Consider the following 19,713-nt stretch of genomic DNA (forward strand, 5'->3'; position numbering starts at 1 on the left):
TCCATACTTGTATAAAGATAGATTCATTATCAGAAATTATTTTAAAATAACAGAAAGAAATAAAGAAAATACTGCAGTGTTTGCAAAGGAAACCACATCTGATCAACAATAGGTATAGAATAAACAGTGAACAGGAAAGTTATATGCTTTTATTTACTGAAGAAGAAATGAATATAATTTATACCACAGTAAGGATGCTAAATGTGAAAAATGTCAAAATAATGCAATACTCAAAAAATAGTTGAAGAAGTACAGAAAGATGGGAGTGGAAGAAAAATAAATCTGGAGAAGAGCTCAGGGAGACAATAATATACACATAGTAATAATTAAAATGGTTACCATGGATTTGTTCTAAAATAGCATGTTAAATTTTTGGTGTTTGTAATTTTTAAAGCAACATATAAAATTTTGTGTTTGAAGCAGCATGTCAAATGATGCTAAAATTATCACCTGATTGAAGGGAAGTACCCAAACGATATAAAAAGCATTGCTCAGAGATAATTTTCTGTTGTATTATGAATGATAACTATGAAGACGAAATGTTTGAAGATGATGACTTGAGCAACGAGTTATAGTGTTTAGAGCAAGAAGAAATATGGAACTGCTACTGAAATCAGGTATTGATGTGTGGATAGTAATTTTAAAATGACCCAACTATACGTGAACAGATTTCACTGGTCAACAGTCATTTTGCAACAGACATAAAACTAACAAATTCTTACTAATTTCGACCTCCTGAATTCAAGAATAACAAACAAAATCTTCCATCAGTTCGGGTTTTCGAGATGTACAATATAATTCATTTTCTATGCATTTTATTAAAAGAATCGCCATATTTCATGTGTAACTATTTTATTTTACAAATATGACGATCCATTATGTGAAAACAATATTAGTATAAGTAGGCCACCATGTTAGAAGCACTTGTAGAAACGGAAATTATTTTATTGCCCTTTTACGAGTCTATTTGGAGGAGGTGAAACAGGTTTGCGGTATGAATTCGCATGAATTTACCTGATTTTACTTGAGATGTGCATTTGTTTCACTGTGAGCTTTAATTACATCACTGTAGTTCATATTTTTCAATACACCATCCTGTCAAAACCACTTCTAGAAGTGGGAATTGTTTTATTGCCCTTTTCGGTTCCATTTGGAGGAGGAGAAACATGTTCGCCATATGAAATCGCGTCAGTTTACCAGGAGATTTCCGTGGTGTTAGTTTTCTGTGTAAGACATGTATTTCTTTAAAGTGTGCTTTAATGATAATATTCAAAGTACGAATGGTTTATACGTGCGGATTTGAATGTAGTAGCATTGCTTCTTGGAATGGAATTAGATTACACAAAATTTTGCTGCTTTCTGTGCAGATGAGACAGTCACGCTCGAGATAAGCATTATAAAATAAAACGACCATCACTAGAGCGAGAGAAGAAAAATATTATACATCAACCCCATGTACCTCAAAGTAAAGTAATTTTGCCTCCTTTACACATTAAGTTAGGGTTAATGAAGAATTTTGTTAAAGGAATGAATCATGAAACTGAAGCATTTAAACATATCCAGGGAAAATTTCCTGCTATTAGTGACTCAAAAATAAAAGTAGTAGTTTTCAATGGACCACAAATTAGAAAAATAATGAAGGACAATCACTTCGAATCTTTCTTGGAACAAAAAGAGAGGGCCGCCTAGATTGCATTCAAGGAAGTTGTATTAAATTTTCTGGGTAACTGTAGAAGTGAGAACTATGAAGAACTAGTACAAAATTTACTGTTGACATATGAAACTGGGTTGTAACATGTCCCTGAAAATTCACTTCCTTCACTCCCATTTGACTTTTTCCCCCGAAAATTGTGGCGATTTCAGTGATGAGCATGATGAGCACTTTCATATAGAAATTTCAACTATGGAAAAAAGATACCAAGGACAGTAGAGTACGAATATGCTAGCAGACTATTGTTGGACTTTAGCTCGTGATGTACCTGATACCCAGTATAAAGGAAAATGCAGAAAAGGAAAGCTGTAATCTTCTGAACAGTGAATATTTAACCGTATTTTCATTATATAAAGCAGTATTTTAAATGGATATAAATTCGAAAATTTCTCAAAAATCTTAACCAACCACTGTTTTTTATTGTCATATTCGTATTCAGGAGGCTCAAATTATATAGAAAACCTGTATCACATGCCCAGCGCAAAAAAAAAAAAAAAACACAATGTTTTCAGTATTTTATAAGTTGTGTCCACAACAAATGAGGACCTCAGAATTCGTTTTTCATTCATTTACTCTCTTCTAACGTCTAAAAATTAAAGTTTATATTTTAAAGGTTTTCCAGCCAATGAGACATACAGCGGTACTGTTTAGAATACAGTTTAACGTAAACAAAGAAGAGAACAAGATTGTGATTATTTAAGAATCCTGGGCCATTTTTTCATTGCCTTAGACCATAATGCTATGGGGTGGGACATTCAGAGGTATTACATAAAATAAAAATCAAAGGCATACTCTTACAGTTTTTATATTGAACATTTGATTTCTGATATACTGGTATTCCTAAAGTTTATAAAGGAATTTATTATGATTTGAATGTGCTTCTCTGTCGCCTAAGTAATACGATTTTCTTTTGTTATAACACACTTTTTGGGCAGTGGGCACACAATTGTGTTTTGCATAATCACCATCCATCTTGTCAGTCAACCAAAAACGAGTTATTCACCAGCCAATGCTCGAGTCTATCAATCATGTTTGACACGAGCCAAGATTTAAGAATTGGAATGCATTGATATTTTATTGCATCCAGCATATAGCTCAGGCAATGCACCTTCCAATTATGGTTTATTCCAGTCAATGGCTCATTACGACATTATAATAGTTCTTCCCTCCAAGTCTAAAGAGAGTATCACGGCCAAATTGGACAACTGGCAGGAAGATTGCAGAGTGCAGAATTAACTTCACTGCAAACCGAGCATTCTCCACTCTTTCCTATTTTCCGCCTTCCTCTTAATCTCTGCATATCTTAATGCTGCCTATCATCCGATATCTTCCTTTGACTCGAACTTTTTCCCCGTTCACCATTCCTTTCAGTGCATCCTTCAGTAGGCAGTTTCTTCTTAGCCAGTGACCCAGCCAATTGCTTTTTCTCTTCCTGATCAGTTTCAGCATTATTCTTTCTTCACCCACCCCTTGTAGCACAGCTTTATTTCTTATATTGTCTGTCCATTTCATATGCTCCACATTCGTTCCTGTGTCCACATTTCGAATGCTTCCAATCGTTTGTCTTCACTTCCATGTTTCTGCCCCATATAACACCACACTCCACACAAAGCACTTCACTGGTCTCTTCCTTAGTTCTTTTTCCAGAGGTCAGCAGAAGATGCTCCTTTTCCTATTAAAAGCTTCCATTGCCATTGCTATCCTTTTCATTCCTGACAGCAGCTGATTTTACTGCTGTACATCTTATAGTACACCCCTAGTATTTGAAGCTGTTCACGTATTCTACTGCCTCATTTTGAATTCGTACGTTTATCTTCTTCAGTATTCTTCCAATAACCATGGTCTTCGTCTTGACATTTATATGCACATTTTAATTTTGTTGGGCAGTTTTTCCAGTCATTTTTCTCCAAAAACATTTTTCCAAGAAAATATTCCAAATCACTTTTTCCAACAATACCAGATATTTATGTTCATTTCCATGACAAAATGAGTAATTTTGTTGCAGTTATATTGTATTCATGGTTTTTGTAGAAATGGTTCTAAATCCCCAAGTTGCTGTAAGTTCTCGAGAAGAGAAAATATATTTAATGGATAAATGGATATACATTTTGCAGAAGGGATAATAAAAATGATAAAGTTTATTGGTATTTCGCACTTAAATGAGAATATATGACAATTACTATTACACAATCTATAGGACAGACTATTCATCATGTATTATCATGCACCCAGTCAAGATGATTTATAGGCTTCAAATGGTAATCAACAAACTGAAACATGTAGTTGTCAATCAGCGTAAACTTCCTCCAGCTCAGATTGTAAGAACTGAGAATTTTGTTTTATTTTAAAACAATTGGATATAATTTTAATTTGTAATAATATTTCAATACCTAGGTAAACTTCAGCAATGTTTCATGTACTGGTACTTGGGAATAATGTGTTTGAGGTAAACAGTGGTTAAGACATTGGGGACATACATTTTGAGGAAAAAAATACTGGAAAAATTCCTTGAACTAAAATATTTTGATAGATGTGGCACTGGGTATTTTGGATTGAGATAAACGACCTGAAATGGTATTTTAATCGATTTATCTAGTGTCTGTAGATAATTTGAGTTCCCTAGAAGTCTTACTTACGTATTCCGATCCTCTTCTATCTTATGGTGTCGAAGTTTTGCAAAGAGCTCGCCATTGTTTGCGATCTCTTTCCATATTAAATTTAATATCTTCAAAAGGATATCCTCTCCCTTTTCTCCCATATATCTAATCATCTCGGGAGTAATGCTGTCATGCCAGTTGCTTTCCGTACTTCTACTGTAATTTCCTGATCTTGCCTCTTATCTTGATCTATTGTTTCTTCTTCGTTTACTTCATTCTCTATTTCTTCCCCTAAGATATCCGAGGATTATTGGTTCTCAGTAGTTCTTGGAAGTACCTTCTCCACCTCTCCATTATATTTTCTGTTCTCGTTAACAAAGTCTTATTTGTGTCAAATATAAACTTCAGTGGGTATTCTTTTTGCTTCCCTAGAAGTCACCAGATTAAATACCACCAGCCCAACTCAGGATTGAATCTTGATCTAGGCATCCCTGACATTATTCACTGGTCCATGGTAGTGAAAATTACTCTCAGAAGTATAGGCCTACCCATAAATGTCTAGCCATCTTCACCCATCACTGAAGTTTTTATAACATTCCAGACCACATGTTATGAAATTAATGACGTGAACTGAGGCAACATTACGGTAAAATGGAGAATGTTGGTGAAATTACATTTTTTAAGTTGAGGGGAAACACCTGGAAAAAAATTCTCACCTCCAATCTTAAGCTGTAGAAGTACTTTAGTCAACTCTGGGGGTTGAAGGTGAGTTTTAAGAAAGAGAAGATCTGAGCTGCTGGAAGAACAAGCTATTGACTTGTTTTTTTTTTTTATACATCGAAAATCAGAGAATATGTGTCTTGACTCTCTCTCTCTCACAGATGCTACTTTCCCGTAAAAAATTAAATATACAAGCTTTTTAGTATACTAGAGTCTGTGGTATATGCATTACTGTCTGCTTTGCTATAGTTGTAATAGGCCTCTGGTGCTAGCAATGCTTTTATAATTGTGATATAAGCCTACCATAGCAGGTTTTATTGTTTTGGGGTAATACGTGAGGGATATATGAATCACTCATAATGTTTGACACTTTTGTTAGAGCAAATTATTCAGAATTCTAATCGGGCTTTGAAACAGTACATTCTGCGTAGGTACCTATATAATCATAAAGAAAGTTTCACATTGCTGTATTTAGTAAAGTATAGTAAGTGAAACAGAACCATATAAACCTAAAGTTTTTTGGAAGTATTATGGTTGGTTGGTTGGTTGGTAGCCAATGCTGTGGTATCATGGCAATGAAGCCATAGCCGAGGAAGTATTATAGATGTTTCCAATACATATCATGTATTGAAGAAAAAACTAGACTACTCAAATTATCATATTGTGACAATCCAGTATTACAACTCTCTATTTTATACATAGTATAGTGCGTAACAAAAGATTTTCTACTACAGTGAAATCATTATTTTAAAATAATTATTTATTTACTTATTAGCGAAAACACCGAGGCAATTGTCCCTTTGTTTATTAAATACTATTACCCAAAGAACATCTCAAGATTGTGGATTAAAGAAAGTGCCAAAATCCGAAAAAATGACTTAAATTTATCGTATTTTGGGAGAATCAATGCCTATAGGAAAGGAAGCCATGGTACATTTATCTTTTTTGTGTATTATCACCAAAGCCTGGTTGTTTTTTCCGGAGTTTTCTCTCAACCCAATACGAGCAAATGCTAGGTAACTTTCGGTGCTGGACCCCAGACTCATTTCACCGGCATTATCACCTTCATCTCATTCAGACGCTAAATAACCTGAGATGTTGATACAGTGTCGTAAAAAAAAATAACGTAATCACCAAAGCTATACCCAAACAAATCTGTGATATCAATGTGACAACTTTTCCTTGGTAGTTGTGAAGTGATTTAGATCATTTTCAGAACACAGAGTTCATCCATCTGGTGAACTGAATAAAGCTGAAGGACCAAGAAACAAATTTTATTTAAGTAATTCCTTAATTGTCATGAAGGATGTCTGAATTTGCCCAAGTAAATTAGCAATGATTTTGTTACCGAAAGTGATATCCAAGCCTGTCAGCAGTGACTCTCAGCCATCACTGATTAGACGGCTATGGAATAGTCGGACTGGTTGTTGTGAGTGGTCGGCCGGGACCAGAGGGAGGATCGCAGGCCTAGCTTTAATTTCTTCAGTGTGTCGATGTCGCACTCTGCCTCGCTGAGCTCTGGTCGGTCGGGCGTTTCGCCAGACTCTGATTGCTGTTGCCGCACTCCGAAAGTCGTCTCTGCCACAGTGAGGGGCGGCAGCAGAGTGCGCAGGGACGCTCGGCTTGGCACGAGCCATCTGCAACTGCTTTGGGAGTAAACAGACGAGGGATCATCCTCCACGGGTTAGCCGTCTTGAAAGTGTCTCTGTGATGATGCATACTAAAGTGCAACCTTACCTTGATCTTCCCCTCCTGGGAAGAGATTTCTGTTCTGACATTGGCGATATATCCGATGACGTACTTGATTGTGCTCCATGATAGATGAAGTCTGAAACAAGGCCATGTAGGATAATGGTGATGTCTTAATATAGTAGAAGTTGATACATTTTCAACTTCATGGCAATTAATCATTTTCCCAGTTTCTTGACACAATGAAATTAATTTTACATTTCCATAGCAACTGAGATTCAAATTTATAGCTAGATAATAACCTATTTTTCATTTCCATAGAAACAAAGAATCTATTTCTCATTTCCACAGCAACAAAAAGTTTAAATTCCAAATTTGGCAACAGTGAGGAACCAATTATCCAATTTTATAGCAACAAAGAATCAAATTCGCAGTTTCATACCAATATGTCTCATATCTATAGCAGCAGAGAATAAAATTCAAATTTTAGTAACAACAAGGAACCAACTTCCTATCTTCACAGCAACAAAGATTCAGATTTCCAATTTCATAGCAGTAAAAGGTAATTTATCATATATATTGCAGCAAAAAAATATATGAACTGAAACCACCAGAGAAAAGAGGAAGACAAAGTCAAAAAGAAAAAAACATGGAGGGAAAAAATGATAAAGAACATGGAAACTAGAAGTCTGAAAATTCAAGATGCACTACACAGATGATTTTAGGAGATGAACAGCAACTTGCTGCATAATAAGATGCAAATTCCTAGTTTCATAACAGCAAAGGATTTGTTTTTAAATCAGTAGCCACAATAAGTCAAATTTCCAATGTTACAGATTCAAGGAACCAAAATCCACAAGACTCCGTAGCAGCAAGAGATAAAATTCCCATTTGCAGTGACAGTGCTCAATGATGAAATTGCTGCAAAGATAGATTTATTCTTCCTGTATCACAGCAATGAGGAATCACTTTCCTAGTTTCATTTCAAAGAAGAGCCAATGAATTAATTTTCAATCCTGTGGTAGCGATGATCACTGCGGGCTAAAGCAAGGAGATGCATTAGCACCTTTACTTTTTAATGTTGCTCTAGAATATGCCATTAGGAAAGTCCAGAATAACAGACAGGGTTTGGAATTAAATGGATTACATCAGCTACTTGTTTATGCGGATGACGTGAATATGCTACGAGAAAATCCAAAAACTATTATAGAAAACACGGGAATTTTACTTGAAGCAAGTAAAGAGATAGGTTTGGAAGTAAATCTCGAAAAGATAAAGTTGTTGTTGTTTTCTAATGCCAGGCGTTTGACAATAAAGTCATTTGACCTCTTGCACTCCAATATTTATCAAAGATATTATCATGACCAGCCACTGAAGCACAGATTTTCAGGTGTTCCGAATCCATTTCTTGGTTTGAGTTGCACAATGGACAGTTAGGGGACTGATATATTCCAATTCTATGCAGGTGTTTGGCCAAACAATCATTGCCTGTTGCCAATCTAAATGCAGCTACAGACGATTTTCGTGGTAAATCGGGAATTAACTGTGGATTTTGATGCAGAGAGTTCCATTTTTTCCCTTGGGATTGAGTTATCAAATTTTGTTTGTTGAAGTCTAAGTATGTATATTTAATAAATCTCTTCACAGAGTAATATGTAGATTTAGTAACAAGTCTGCAAGTAGCAGTGCTGCCCTTCTTTGCTAAAGCATCCGCATTCTCGTTTCCCAGGATTCTACAATGGGATGGTATCCATTGGAATACAATTCTTTTATTGAGTGATATTAATTGAGAGAGCATTTTAGTTATTTCTGCTGTTTGAGATGAAGGTGTGTGTTTAGAGACCATTGATAGAATAGCTGCTTTAGAATCTGACAATATAACTGCATTTCTAAATTTATTGATGTGGCATAGAAGATTCCTGAGACTTTCACTTATTGCAATGATTTCACCATCAAAACTTGTTGTTCCATATCCAAGAGATCTATAAAGTGAGAAGAGACAGCACGTAACACCTGCACCGGCACCTTGTTCTCTGGAGATCAAGGATCCGTCGATGTATAAATGAAGCCAGTTTTGTGGAGGGTACCTAATATTAATTGTCTCTAAAGACAATTGTTTCAGTATTTCAGTGTTTATTTCTGATTTCAGTATTTCTTCTGTTAAATTTTGATTATATTCTATATTTAGTAGAGTTAAAAGGTTTGGTTTAATTTGTAAGTTTTCTTTTAAATTCGGGATATTGATTTTCTGTTTTAATTCTTGAACAATGGATATGAAACTTTTTTGAGTTTTTATCTACAGAGAGGACTGTATGAATGCCAATTGTTTCCTGGTAATCTAATAAGTTTTTCATATTGAATCAGTGCTTTTTCTTCTATTGTCATTTTGATGCTGTTAATATTAGTGAGGAATCTCATAGAATCTATTAGAGTTGTTTTGATTCCACCAGTAATGAGTCTGAGAGCTTGGTTTTGAACATATTCTATTTCGTTTATGAAAGGTGAAGTAATTAAAATTTCTCCGCAGTATGTCAGCACTGGCTGTATAAACATTTTGTATGTAGTGTTCAAAGTATTCGTAGAGCATTCCCATTTCTTTCTGCTAGTCTTTTTAGAAGGGAGAATCTTTTACGAGCTTTTTCAGAAATGTATTTCAAATGGTTGCTCCATGTTAACTTACTATCGAAAATAACTCCAAGATATTTGGATTCATAAGTCCTAGGAAGGTGTTGGCCATTGTATTGGATATTGAATTCTCTTTCTTTTTTACCGAGTGAAAATATTTGGTAGTTACTTTTGCTTAAATTGAGTGTCATCAAAATTGATGTATTCCATTCATGTAGTTGATTTAGAGCTTTAAGAGCAGAATTTTGAATTTTGTCTCTATGTCTGTAAGATCCGGAAGTCCACAAAACCATATCATCTGCAAATAGTGCTGTTTTCATGTTTGATTCCTCTAATAGGGAGGGTAAGTCATTTATATACATATTGAATAAAGTTGTGCTGAGGACAGCGCCTTGAGGTAGACCTCGATATGTTTGTCTGTAACTAGAAAGTGAGTTATTGAATTTAGTGGCAATGAATCTTTGACTAAGGAATTCTGATATCCATCTGAACATATTGCTGGAGATACCTAATTTCTGGAGTTTTAGTAATAATTTATTTCTCCAAACAGAGTCATATGCTAAATGAAAGTCAATAAATATTGCCAAGGTATCTTCTTTCTTGTTAAAACTGTCTTTTATTTCTTGGCCGAGGCATATGACTTGTTCATTGGTAGAGTGTAGTTGTCGAAAACCGGCTTGTCTTGGTGATAAAATATTTTGGGATTCTAAATACCAAGTTAATCTGTTGGAGATCATGGACTCCATGGTTTTTGCTATCATGCTTAATAGTGCTATTGGTCGATAACTATTAACATCATGAGCAGGGTCCACACCTGTGTAGTAATGGTCAGCGCGTCTGGTCGCGAAATCAGGTGGCCTGGGTTCGAATCCCAGTCGGGACAAGTTACCTGGTTGAGGTTTTTTCCGGGGTTTTCTCTCAACCCAATACGAGCAAATGCTGGGTAACTTTCGGTGCTGGACCCCGGACTCATTTCACAGGCATTATCACCTTCATTTCATTCAGATGCTAAATAACCTAGATGTTGATACAGCGTCGTAAAATAACTCAATAAAATAAAATAAATCATGAGCAGGTTTCCCTTTTTTGTGAATTGGTACAATGATTGCTTTTTTCCAAGCTGCAGGAATTGAGGTATTCCATGATAAATTGAAAATGGATAAAAGTACAGACTTGGCTTTTTCCCCCAGATGTTTCAAAAATTCGGAATGAATGTTATAGGGGCCACGAGATTTCTTGGTTTTTAAATTTTGTATAGCTAGAGTTAATTCTTTGGAAGTAAAATTTTGATGAAATATTTCAGGTTTTGTACTAGTAATATTGTTTTTATTATTTTTATGTAATTCTCTTTTGATAAATTTGTCAGTTTTTTTTTATATTGGGATGTAATCTGTGAGAGTTTGAGTAGTGTTTATTAAATGCGTTTGCTATATCTCTACTATCTGTTAGTGTTTTGTTATTATGAATAATAGGTTGGCTAGTATTTTCCTGTGTATTGGAAATATTCTTCAGAAAGTTATATGTTTTAGCGCTATCAGTTCTGTAATTAATATTTTCAATAAATTTATTAAAACTGTTCTTTTTCGCTGTTATGATTGTTTTTTTAAGAATGGCAGTCTTCTTCCTCCAATCTTGAGTATCTTCTGGTGTTTTGCTATGTTCTGCTTTGGTTCTTGCTTTATCTCTATCTTGTTTCAATAAATTCAGGTTTTCTGTCCAGAATGGGGTGTGTTTTTTTGGTTTGCCTCGTGGAATGTGCTTTTTTGCAATTTTAAGAAGAAATTCACAGAAATATTTGTTCAATCTATCTGAGTTTGTATTTTCCATTAGTGGTGTGTTGACCTTGAGGTGTTTGTCGAGTTCTGTTGTAAATAGTTTCCAATTCGCTTTCTTAAAGTTCCATGTTGTTTTGTTATTGTAGGGTTCCTGTCTTCGGTTTTGGTGGAGATGGATAGAAGCAATGATGACTCTATGGCCAGATCCAGGGTCTTAAATTATTTTTTTCTTGGTTTCGTGATGGGTATCTGATGTTACTAGTAATAAGTCTGGATTTGTACCAGAACCAGAATAATGAATGAAAGTAGGGGGATCTTCTTTTCTGTAGACAAGTTCTGCGGTTGTAGTATTTAGAAGGTCCATGATCATTTTTCCAGGTTGGTTTACATTATTGTAGCCCCAAAGTTGGGGGTGGGCGTTAAAGTCAGCAATTATGATAGTTTTAGTTTGTATATCAAACAAAGTTAGATCAAGGGGATTATTAGGTGGGTTATAGGCACTGTAGATTTTGAAATGTTGTTGATTTTTCTATACTTCAATTTTTTATTAGTTCTAATTTGTCTTGATTATCCATTTCTTTTATGATTTGAAAATTTGTAATTAATTTCTTTGATGTACCTGCGAGAATTCCACTACTGATCTGTCTACCTTTGGGTAACAGTTTCATATTAAAACCTTTAAAATTAAAATATTTTAATTGGTCAGCATTAAGGTTTGCTTCTTGAATAAGGAAGATATCTATATTATTATCTGAGAGTATATTGGCTAGTTCAGTCTTCTTGGCTGATGTTATACCGCCAGCATTCCATTGTAAGATGTTTAGTTGATTCCGTACCATTAAAGTAGTCCCCGCCCGGAGACCCGATTGGGGGACTATTTTATCTTCGGATAATTTTACCTTAATGGTACTCATTTCATATTGGAGTGGTTAAATGGCAAGTTGTAGCCGATTTAAGTGAACACCATATTTTAACGTTTTGGTGGCTACTTCATTCACACACAACCCCCAGAATGTCTGGAGGACCACACCTGCTGTTGGTGGACGGGTCCATTGGACCTAGCTGGGAGATCTTGTTGATCACCAGCTTTCCCTCCTTAAGCCACTGGAGGGCGATTTTATTGTCATAACAGGTCAGCACTAGGAACAGAAAAGTAGAAAGAGGAGGAAGGAAAGGGAAATGAACCCCTTGGCCTCGAATGCTCTAATGCCGTCGGGGTCGAAGAAAGTAAGAGTTCAGTCAGAGGACTGGATAAGAAAGGGTAAAGAGGGAATTAGGTATTGGATAGAGGAAAATTATACCAAGTTCAGTCAATAACTCATCAAGCTGACCAGTGCTAATGAATGAGTAGCCCCTCCCTTTAGTTCAGCTCGTAAAATTATGCTTACTAACAGCTGCACCACGGGAAGGTAGGGATGGGATATTGGGTATTTGTCCAGGTTGGTTCCTTAAAGCCTTCAATGGGAAGGATTAATGGCTCTCCCCCCTGTATCCGACAGATACCCTTTTGCAGCCCGAAAAGATAATGTATATGAGTATGTCTCGTGACCAGAACATAGTACGAAATAGAAATGTAAAATTTGGAGATTTATCCTTCGAAGAGGTGGAAAAGTTCAAACATCTTGGAGCAACAGTAACAAATATAAATGACACTCAGGAGGAAATTAAACGCAGAATAAATATGGGAAATGCCTGCTATTATTTGGTTGAGAAGCTTTTGTCATCCAGTCTGCTCTCAAAAAAGCTGAAAGTTAGAATTTATAAAACAGTTATATTACCGGTTGTTCTGTATGGTTGTGAAACTTGGACTCTCGCTTTGAGAGAGTAACAGAGGTTAAGGGTGTTTGAGAATAAGATGCTTAGGAAAATATGTGGGGCTAAGAGGGATGAAGTTACAGGAGAATGGAGAAAGTTACACATTGTATTCTTCACCTGACATAATTAGAAATATTAAATCCAAGCATTTGAGATGGGCAGGGCATGTAGCACATATGGGCGAATCCAGAAATAGAGTTCTAGTTGGGAAGCTGGAGGGAAAAAGAACTTTGGGGAGACCGAGACGTAGATGGGAGGATAATATAAAATGGATTTGAGGGAGATGGGATATGATGGTAGGTACTGGATTAATCTTGCTCAGAATAAGGACTGATGACGGGCTTATGTGAGGGCAGCAATGAACCTCCGGGTTCCTTAAAAGCTATAAGTAGTAGCAATGATCAAGAATTAAATGGAGTGGATATTGTCAGATCCTTATACTTATATTTGGACATTGACTGCAGATACCAGTATATGCAGAAAATATCGTGAAATTGGCTCTTATCATGTGTCCAAGGAAAGCAGGAAGAAAAAGAAAATAAAAATGAGCAGAAGAAGAATAAGGACTTAATATCTAACCTGTATAACAATACAATAAATGAATTCATCAATATAGGTACCCTGAGCATTGTTCAACGATATGCCCAGCAGACATTTACTCACTGTGTTTTATTTTGCCCGCATCAAGCTGATTGGAGGATTCAGTGCGGCTTGATGTGAGCTGTTCTGGATCGGAGTCAGAATCATCAGTGTCCACGTCTGTCTTTCTGCTGCCTCTTCTCCGTGAGCTTTTGACCACCTATGAAGACAGCAAACGTTAGCACAATCATGAATTAAATGTTGCATTCAGTTGTAGTAGTGTATATACAGTATAATATGCAGTTTTGTTGTTGTTGTTGGTGGTGATGGTGATGGTGATGGTTTACTGATCAAGACAGTACTTTCAGAGTGTTGCGAGATTTTTGGGTTTTTGTACCTTGTCAATGATGCAGAAACATCCGTTTCAGAGTTTTTTAAATGTCATTTGACGATGCTGTATCAACTGCGACGTTATCTAGAATGGTGATAACGAGATGGTATTTTCGCGAAATGAGTCCAGGAATTCACCATGGCATTACCTGATATTCGCCTTACAGTTGGAGAAAACCAAACCAGGCAATCAGCCTGAACGGGTTTACCCAAAAATCTTGCACCATGTTGACCTCCGTGCAATTCTCAAATCATGCACATATTACCAGAATTAATACATTGTCAAAATTAACTAAAATATTTACATTAAATTTATTTATAATTGTCTCCTAAGCTTTTTGATTGAAAAATTAAAAACATAATACACATCCATTATTTGCAATTTCATATCATTAAATCATCGAAATTTTACTGGTTTTTGCTAGATCATGAACTGGTACACTTATCCTGGATTATTAACATTCGCACAGTCTCGAGTATCCAGTAATGTGTCCTACCATTTCGTTTCATAGGTCCCACTGTCCTTATGACGTATTCTTCTAGGAGAGAGTCAGCTATTAATTTCAGTGTTAAATGTTAAATGTTATGTTTTATTTAACGACGCTCGCAACTGCAGAGGTTATATCAGCGTCGCCGGATGTGCCGGAATTTTGTCCCGCAGGAGTTCTTTTACATGCCAGTAAATCTACTGACATGAGCCTGTTGCATTTAAGCACACTTAAATGCCATCGACCTGGCCCGGGATCGAACCCGCAACCTTGGGCATAGAAGGCCAGAGCTATACCAACTCGCCAACCAGGTCGACAATTTCAGTGTTAAAATAGGTAAACAAACATGTTGTTCGTTTGAAATATGCTATTTATATTTATTGAATTTTACAGAATTGATTAAGCTTTCTAGTAAAGTATTGAAATATAATGGATTTAGGGCTACTTACTTATTTTCCATTAAATTAAATTAATGTGATAATATTAGGGATTGGTATTTCTTGCAATACATAATTTTGTTCAAAATTAAGTTTGTATGTGGCTCGCCAATAACATGGAAGTAAATGATTTTATTCTTTTGATAACCAACATAGTTTTGTAGAAAGAGTTGATAATAGAAATTCTATGGAAAATTACTAGTATGTTACAAATACTGTAAATTTTAATTACCGGTACCTGTTACAAACAAATTTGTATTGTGAATTATTATAATTCAGCAACGAAACACTGAAACATAAAATTTTGGAATTTGTATAGACTGTAAACCCATTTCAGAAGTGAAGGTGAAAGGAATTAAGTCACTCTTTTAGCATATTCCTATGAAAAATATGGACTTCCGAATGTTTCTCCTTTGGCTAAAAAGTAATATTCTGCAGGTTCTGTATAACATTGAATGTTCATCTAACGTGTATACCAATTTGTTTCAAAGAAATAATGCTTTCTCTCTCATAGTTTGTTGTAAAGTCTGTCTTAATGCCTTTTCGTTTCCTCTAGATGTTACTTTCTATATACGTGTTGCCTAAATATAATATGATGTGACCAGAATTATTGAATGTCATTATAATATGATCATTGGTTATTAGATACTTACCCCAGCCGGTGGGGGTGAGGCACACCCTTCCGTCATAGCCTGCTCATGGTACATGAAGCTGTGGAGCAGAGTGTTGTTGGGGTCGCCACCTGGGCCAGACAGTTGGAAGGTTGCGTATGGAGAAATGTCTTCAGACGTTTCTGGAATATCAGTGATTGACACAATCGTTCCTGCATCCTTGAGCAGTGCTTCTTTAACACCTGCAATTAGGGTCCTTACATTTTCGCAGTTTCGCAAGTAACTTAACCTTTTGAGCAGTGCGGTGTGCAGTGATTCTGTTACATGCTATCAGGCATGTGTACACACTCAATATAAGTGAAAAATTTTAAAGGGATTAATTTTCTCATTTTAATGATTCACTTTCGCTCATTTTAAATCAGCAGATTTAGTATTATTATTAACCTTATACCTAATGAATTTCTACTGGAATATGAAGCCCCTATTCTGCACCTGAGGATGTAATGCGTTGACGACATGTTTATTCTTCAGACATTAGAGCCCATTTGTAGCTCACAAAGGATTCTAGAAATGTCCAACATTTCGGAGTCATGTAGGGGCTCACTCATAAGAACATAAAAGTTGGATCTCTTACCAAGACTGTTCTCCACAACTGGACGTCAAATGTAAAAGAAGAGCTCTTGGTAACAGAGCCAACGCATAGGTTTCTTTCTTCTTACTTTCCTTCATGATGGAGCTGATAGCTTTGATATTTCTACATCATTGACGTGGCGAAAAAAACAAAAAAAATTTGCTCTATACATACTTTTATTAATACTTAACTAAACTGTTTGGGAAGGATGCTTATAGCATTGCATTAGACGTCCAGTCCTACAGATTAGCTCTTGGTAATGGATTCAACAAATAGGTTTCCCGTTCCTGATGATAGAGCAATAGGTAGCTTCAAAACATAGAATATGGTTCTACAGCCATGAAACTGTACAAAAACCCAAATAAAAACGTATCACGTTCAACACCGTGAAAGTCTTTTTATCATTCATAATAGATATGCCATCCAAACCAAACTCATTTCATAGAGGAAAGAAATTGCGCAATACCAAACTTGTATTTGTGCAATGAGCATTAGAGAAATGCGAGAATAAATTAAAGCTGTTATAAAGTGAAGTATAATATCATTCAAAAGTCACCTCAAACTTCAAATATTATAAATATTATAATATTTGAGGTAGAAAAAATAAACATCAGTGTTCAGCAACAATGGAATTTGGTTTTTACAAAACACTGGAAATATGTCCTCCCTGGTCGTGTTTAACAAATGTTGAATTATAAATCTGTGAGTTATTTACAGACCAAATTCTGCTATATTATTACGTGTGTTAACTTCACCATTATGAAAGAAGTGTGCTTCGTCTGTACCGGTACAGAAACCTTTGTCCAGCCATTGATCATTAAGTTGAATCTCTGCTAGCACAAATAAAGCAAAATCATATCTTTTCTGCTTGTCACTTTCTTTGAGTGCGAACATTGGTTTTAGTTTTATGAGTAACTACAGACTAAGATGTTTCCTTAGAGGTATCAAAACTGTTCTATAATTCATTTGAAGATACCCAAACACTTGATTGACACTACTAATTTCACAATAACTATTTCTACTTATTTCAATACTTGTCTGAAGCACCTCAGCAGCAGTGACATCATCAATTACTTTTGGTCTTCCAGATTTCTTCTTGTCAGCAACAGAACCTGGCATCTCAAAACTTCTGTTTAAATTCCCGTAATTATGACCGAAACATGGGCCTTGCCTTAAATTGCTAAGTGCCCTAAATTTTCTCAAACTTTGAGAAAGACTGCTATTGCTTTCATAATACTGTAACATTGGACAGCTGTATCCTAACATTTTCATAACGATGAAACTTTCGCTTGAATCTTCAAAATTATTGTAGCAGTACTCATAAAATCATTTTAATGTAGCAGTACTAAGAGAGAGAGAGAGAGAGAGAGAGAGAGAGAGAGAGAAATAACTCGTTAATTAAGGATGACCACGAGGATCCGGAAATTAATAGCAAACAAATATAATCAATTAAATATGAATATTGTTATAAAAATAAAAGGTAATAATATCAATTATAAAATAAAATCTTAGAAGATGACTATAAAATTATACTTATAAATAAAAGATTTTATTTAAAATTAGCATATCTTTAATTAAAGCCTTCTGAGTGGTATAAATGAAACTGTATAATCTGCAGGGAATCTTTAAGAATTTGCGAGATGATTTTTTGAATTTCAAAAGATGATATTGATAATTGTTTTAAGAAATTATATGTAAATTTTGGTAAAGAAGTCCGAGCACCAAAAACTAAATCTGTCACTAATCAATTGAAGAGAGGGATGTTATACTTGGCACTAAGGTAGGGAATACAAGGTTCATAAATGGCCCTCTTTTCCTGAGCAACCTGATGAGCTTGGTTTAGATCTCTCTCCATGCGTATAGTTGGATCTATGATAATAGACTTTTGTTGTTGCCTGTTTATTGCTATTATATCTGCTCTTCTGTGAGAGTCGTCTTCAGAAATGCAGTGGACCTCTTCATGAACTTCCCAACCCTTGTTCTGAAGAAGATAGGCGATAGCTCCACGGACTCTATGATGTCTGTTGTTACGCAATAATTCTCCTTTCTGACAAAAGCCCAACACATAACCAAGAGTTTCTGTCTCGTTGCAGCCAGGTTGACGGCAACGGGTCGTGCTGAAAGCTCTGCCAGGAACAGAGCGCACTGCAGTAAGGTTGCAGGACATCTTGATTGCATTAATATATTCCGAAGACGACAAATTCTTTTTGGTGCTGACCCATGAATTGGCTCTTGGATATTCTTCATAAATGACTACACCTTTCCCCTTATGAGGTAACTGACACCAGGAGTCAAACAATCTCTTTCAGGTGAGATAACATCGAATGACTGCTTGAAGTTCGTCGTGAGGAGACTGTCTGATAGCTGGAGTATACTGCACATGCATTAGTAGTGGCTATCATTGCACGCTTTCACTATCTACAAATACTATATTGTTGTGTAGTGCACATTATTCATAATGGAGCTTGATGCGGATAAATTAGTTGTTTTAGTACAGGAAATATACGTTCTGTAAAATCTTTGAAACAATATCACGATAATAATTTGATGTCCAAAAATATGTGAGAAACTGCAAATAAGATGAAAGCACCACGTGAAAAATAATAATAATTTGTAGCCAGCTTACTTCTATACTATCTCTATACTATCACTCAGTATTGATTTAATATATTATTTTTCTTTATTGTGAGTCGTGAACTAGTCATAAACATACAAAATGACGTTTGTCCAGTATATTAGTAGTTTTAATTTTAAGACCTTTAGGTGTGTTAGGCATCCTTAGGAAATAATAACCAAACACAATATAATTTCTCATATAGACAGACCTCTTTCATTGACGCCATTTTCTAGCTTAGGCCAGTTTTCCAAACCCACACAGCCATCAAATCAGTTGTCGCGAGCAGACTGTGTTAAGCTGTCGCGAGGCATTGTAAAGCAAAAGTCACATCTTGCCGCACTGTGTCGCGTCACATCTGATTCTGTATGCACCCGGCCTAAGTCTTTTTCCTCACTAGTTTTGCAGGGATAACTTGGGAATTGACCATCTCATAAAAATGCAGCCTCCTCCTTGTTTTCTTTACCTTCCCCTTTTTGTTACTGCCTTCCCTTGTTCTCATTGTGTTCTTTTTTCTCTCTTTGTCTCCCCTTGTTCTCATTGTGTTCCCTTTGTTCTCCTTGTCTTCCCCTAGTTCTCCTTATCTTACCCTTGTTTTCATTTTATTCCCTTTGTTCTCTATGTGTTCTCCTTGTTTTCTTGTCTTCTCGTTATCCATGTATTCTCCTTATTCTCCTTGTATTGTTTTAGTTTCATTTGTGGCACCACCCATACATAGTTCTATGTAAAGATATGTAGCGTAGTAAAACTATGCACTTTTCCACAGCTGACCATACTCACTTGTAGTTCTACATAAAGATATGCGACATATTAAAGCTATGCACTTGTCAACAAGTGATCGTACCCACATGCAGTTCTACAACAAGATATGCAGCATAGTAAAGCTATGCACTTGTCAACAGGTGATCGCACCCACACATAGTTCTATGTAAAAATACGCAGCATAGTAAATATATACACCTGTCATTTTTTTGTAGTCTGACCAAGAATAACAGATTTTTGTACAGGACACCCTTATTAAGAAGTCTTAA

The 19,713-nt window shown here is 35.7% G+C and overlaps 1 protein-coding gene across 5 annotated transcripts in view; it reads right to left on the bottom strand.

The window, feature by feature from the left end:
* Positions 1–2,195: 2,195 nt before the first annotated feature.
* Dscam2 (Down syndrome cell adhesion molecule 2) overlaps positions 2,196–19,713 on the bottom strand; it is an 828,417-nt gene continuing 810,899 nt past the window's right edge. For 3 of the 5 annotated variants that reach the window (XM_069845581.1, XM_069845583.1, XM_069845580.1), the window contains exons 28-31: positions 15,480–15,679; positions 13,596–13,731; positions 6,766–6,856; positions 2,196–6,674 (exon numbers count right to left, since the gene is read on the bottom strand). In XM_069845581.1, coding sequence (XP_069701682.1) covers positions 6,425–6,674; positions 6,766–6,856; positions 13,596–13,731; positions 15,480–15,679 — 677 coding nt within the window. In that variant the 3' untranslated portion in view covers positions 2,196–6,424. The remainder of the gene's footprint in view (positions 6,675–6,765; positions 6,857–13,595; positions 13,732–15,479; positions 15,680–19,713) is intronic. The other 2 variants (XM_069845584.1, XM_069845582.1) reach the window with 2 other exon arrangements.

Source organism: Periplaneta americana, chromosome 14 (genome assembly GCF_040183065.1).
Source record: "Periplaneta americana isolate PAMFEO1 chromosome 14, P.americana_PAMFEO1_priV1, whole genome shotgun sequence".
Classification (NCBI taxonomy): domain Eukaryota; kingdom Metazoa; phylum Arthropoda; class Insecta; order Blattodea; family Blattidae; genus Periplaneta; species Periplaneta americana.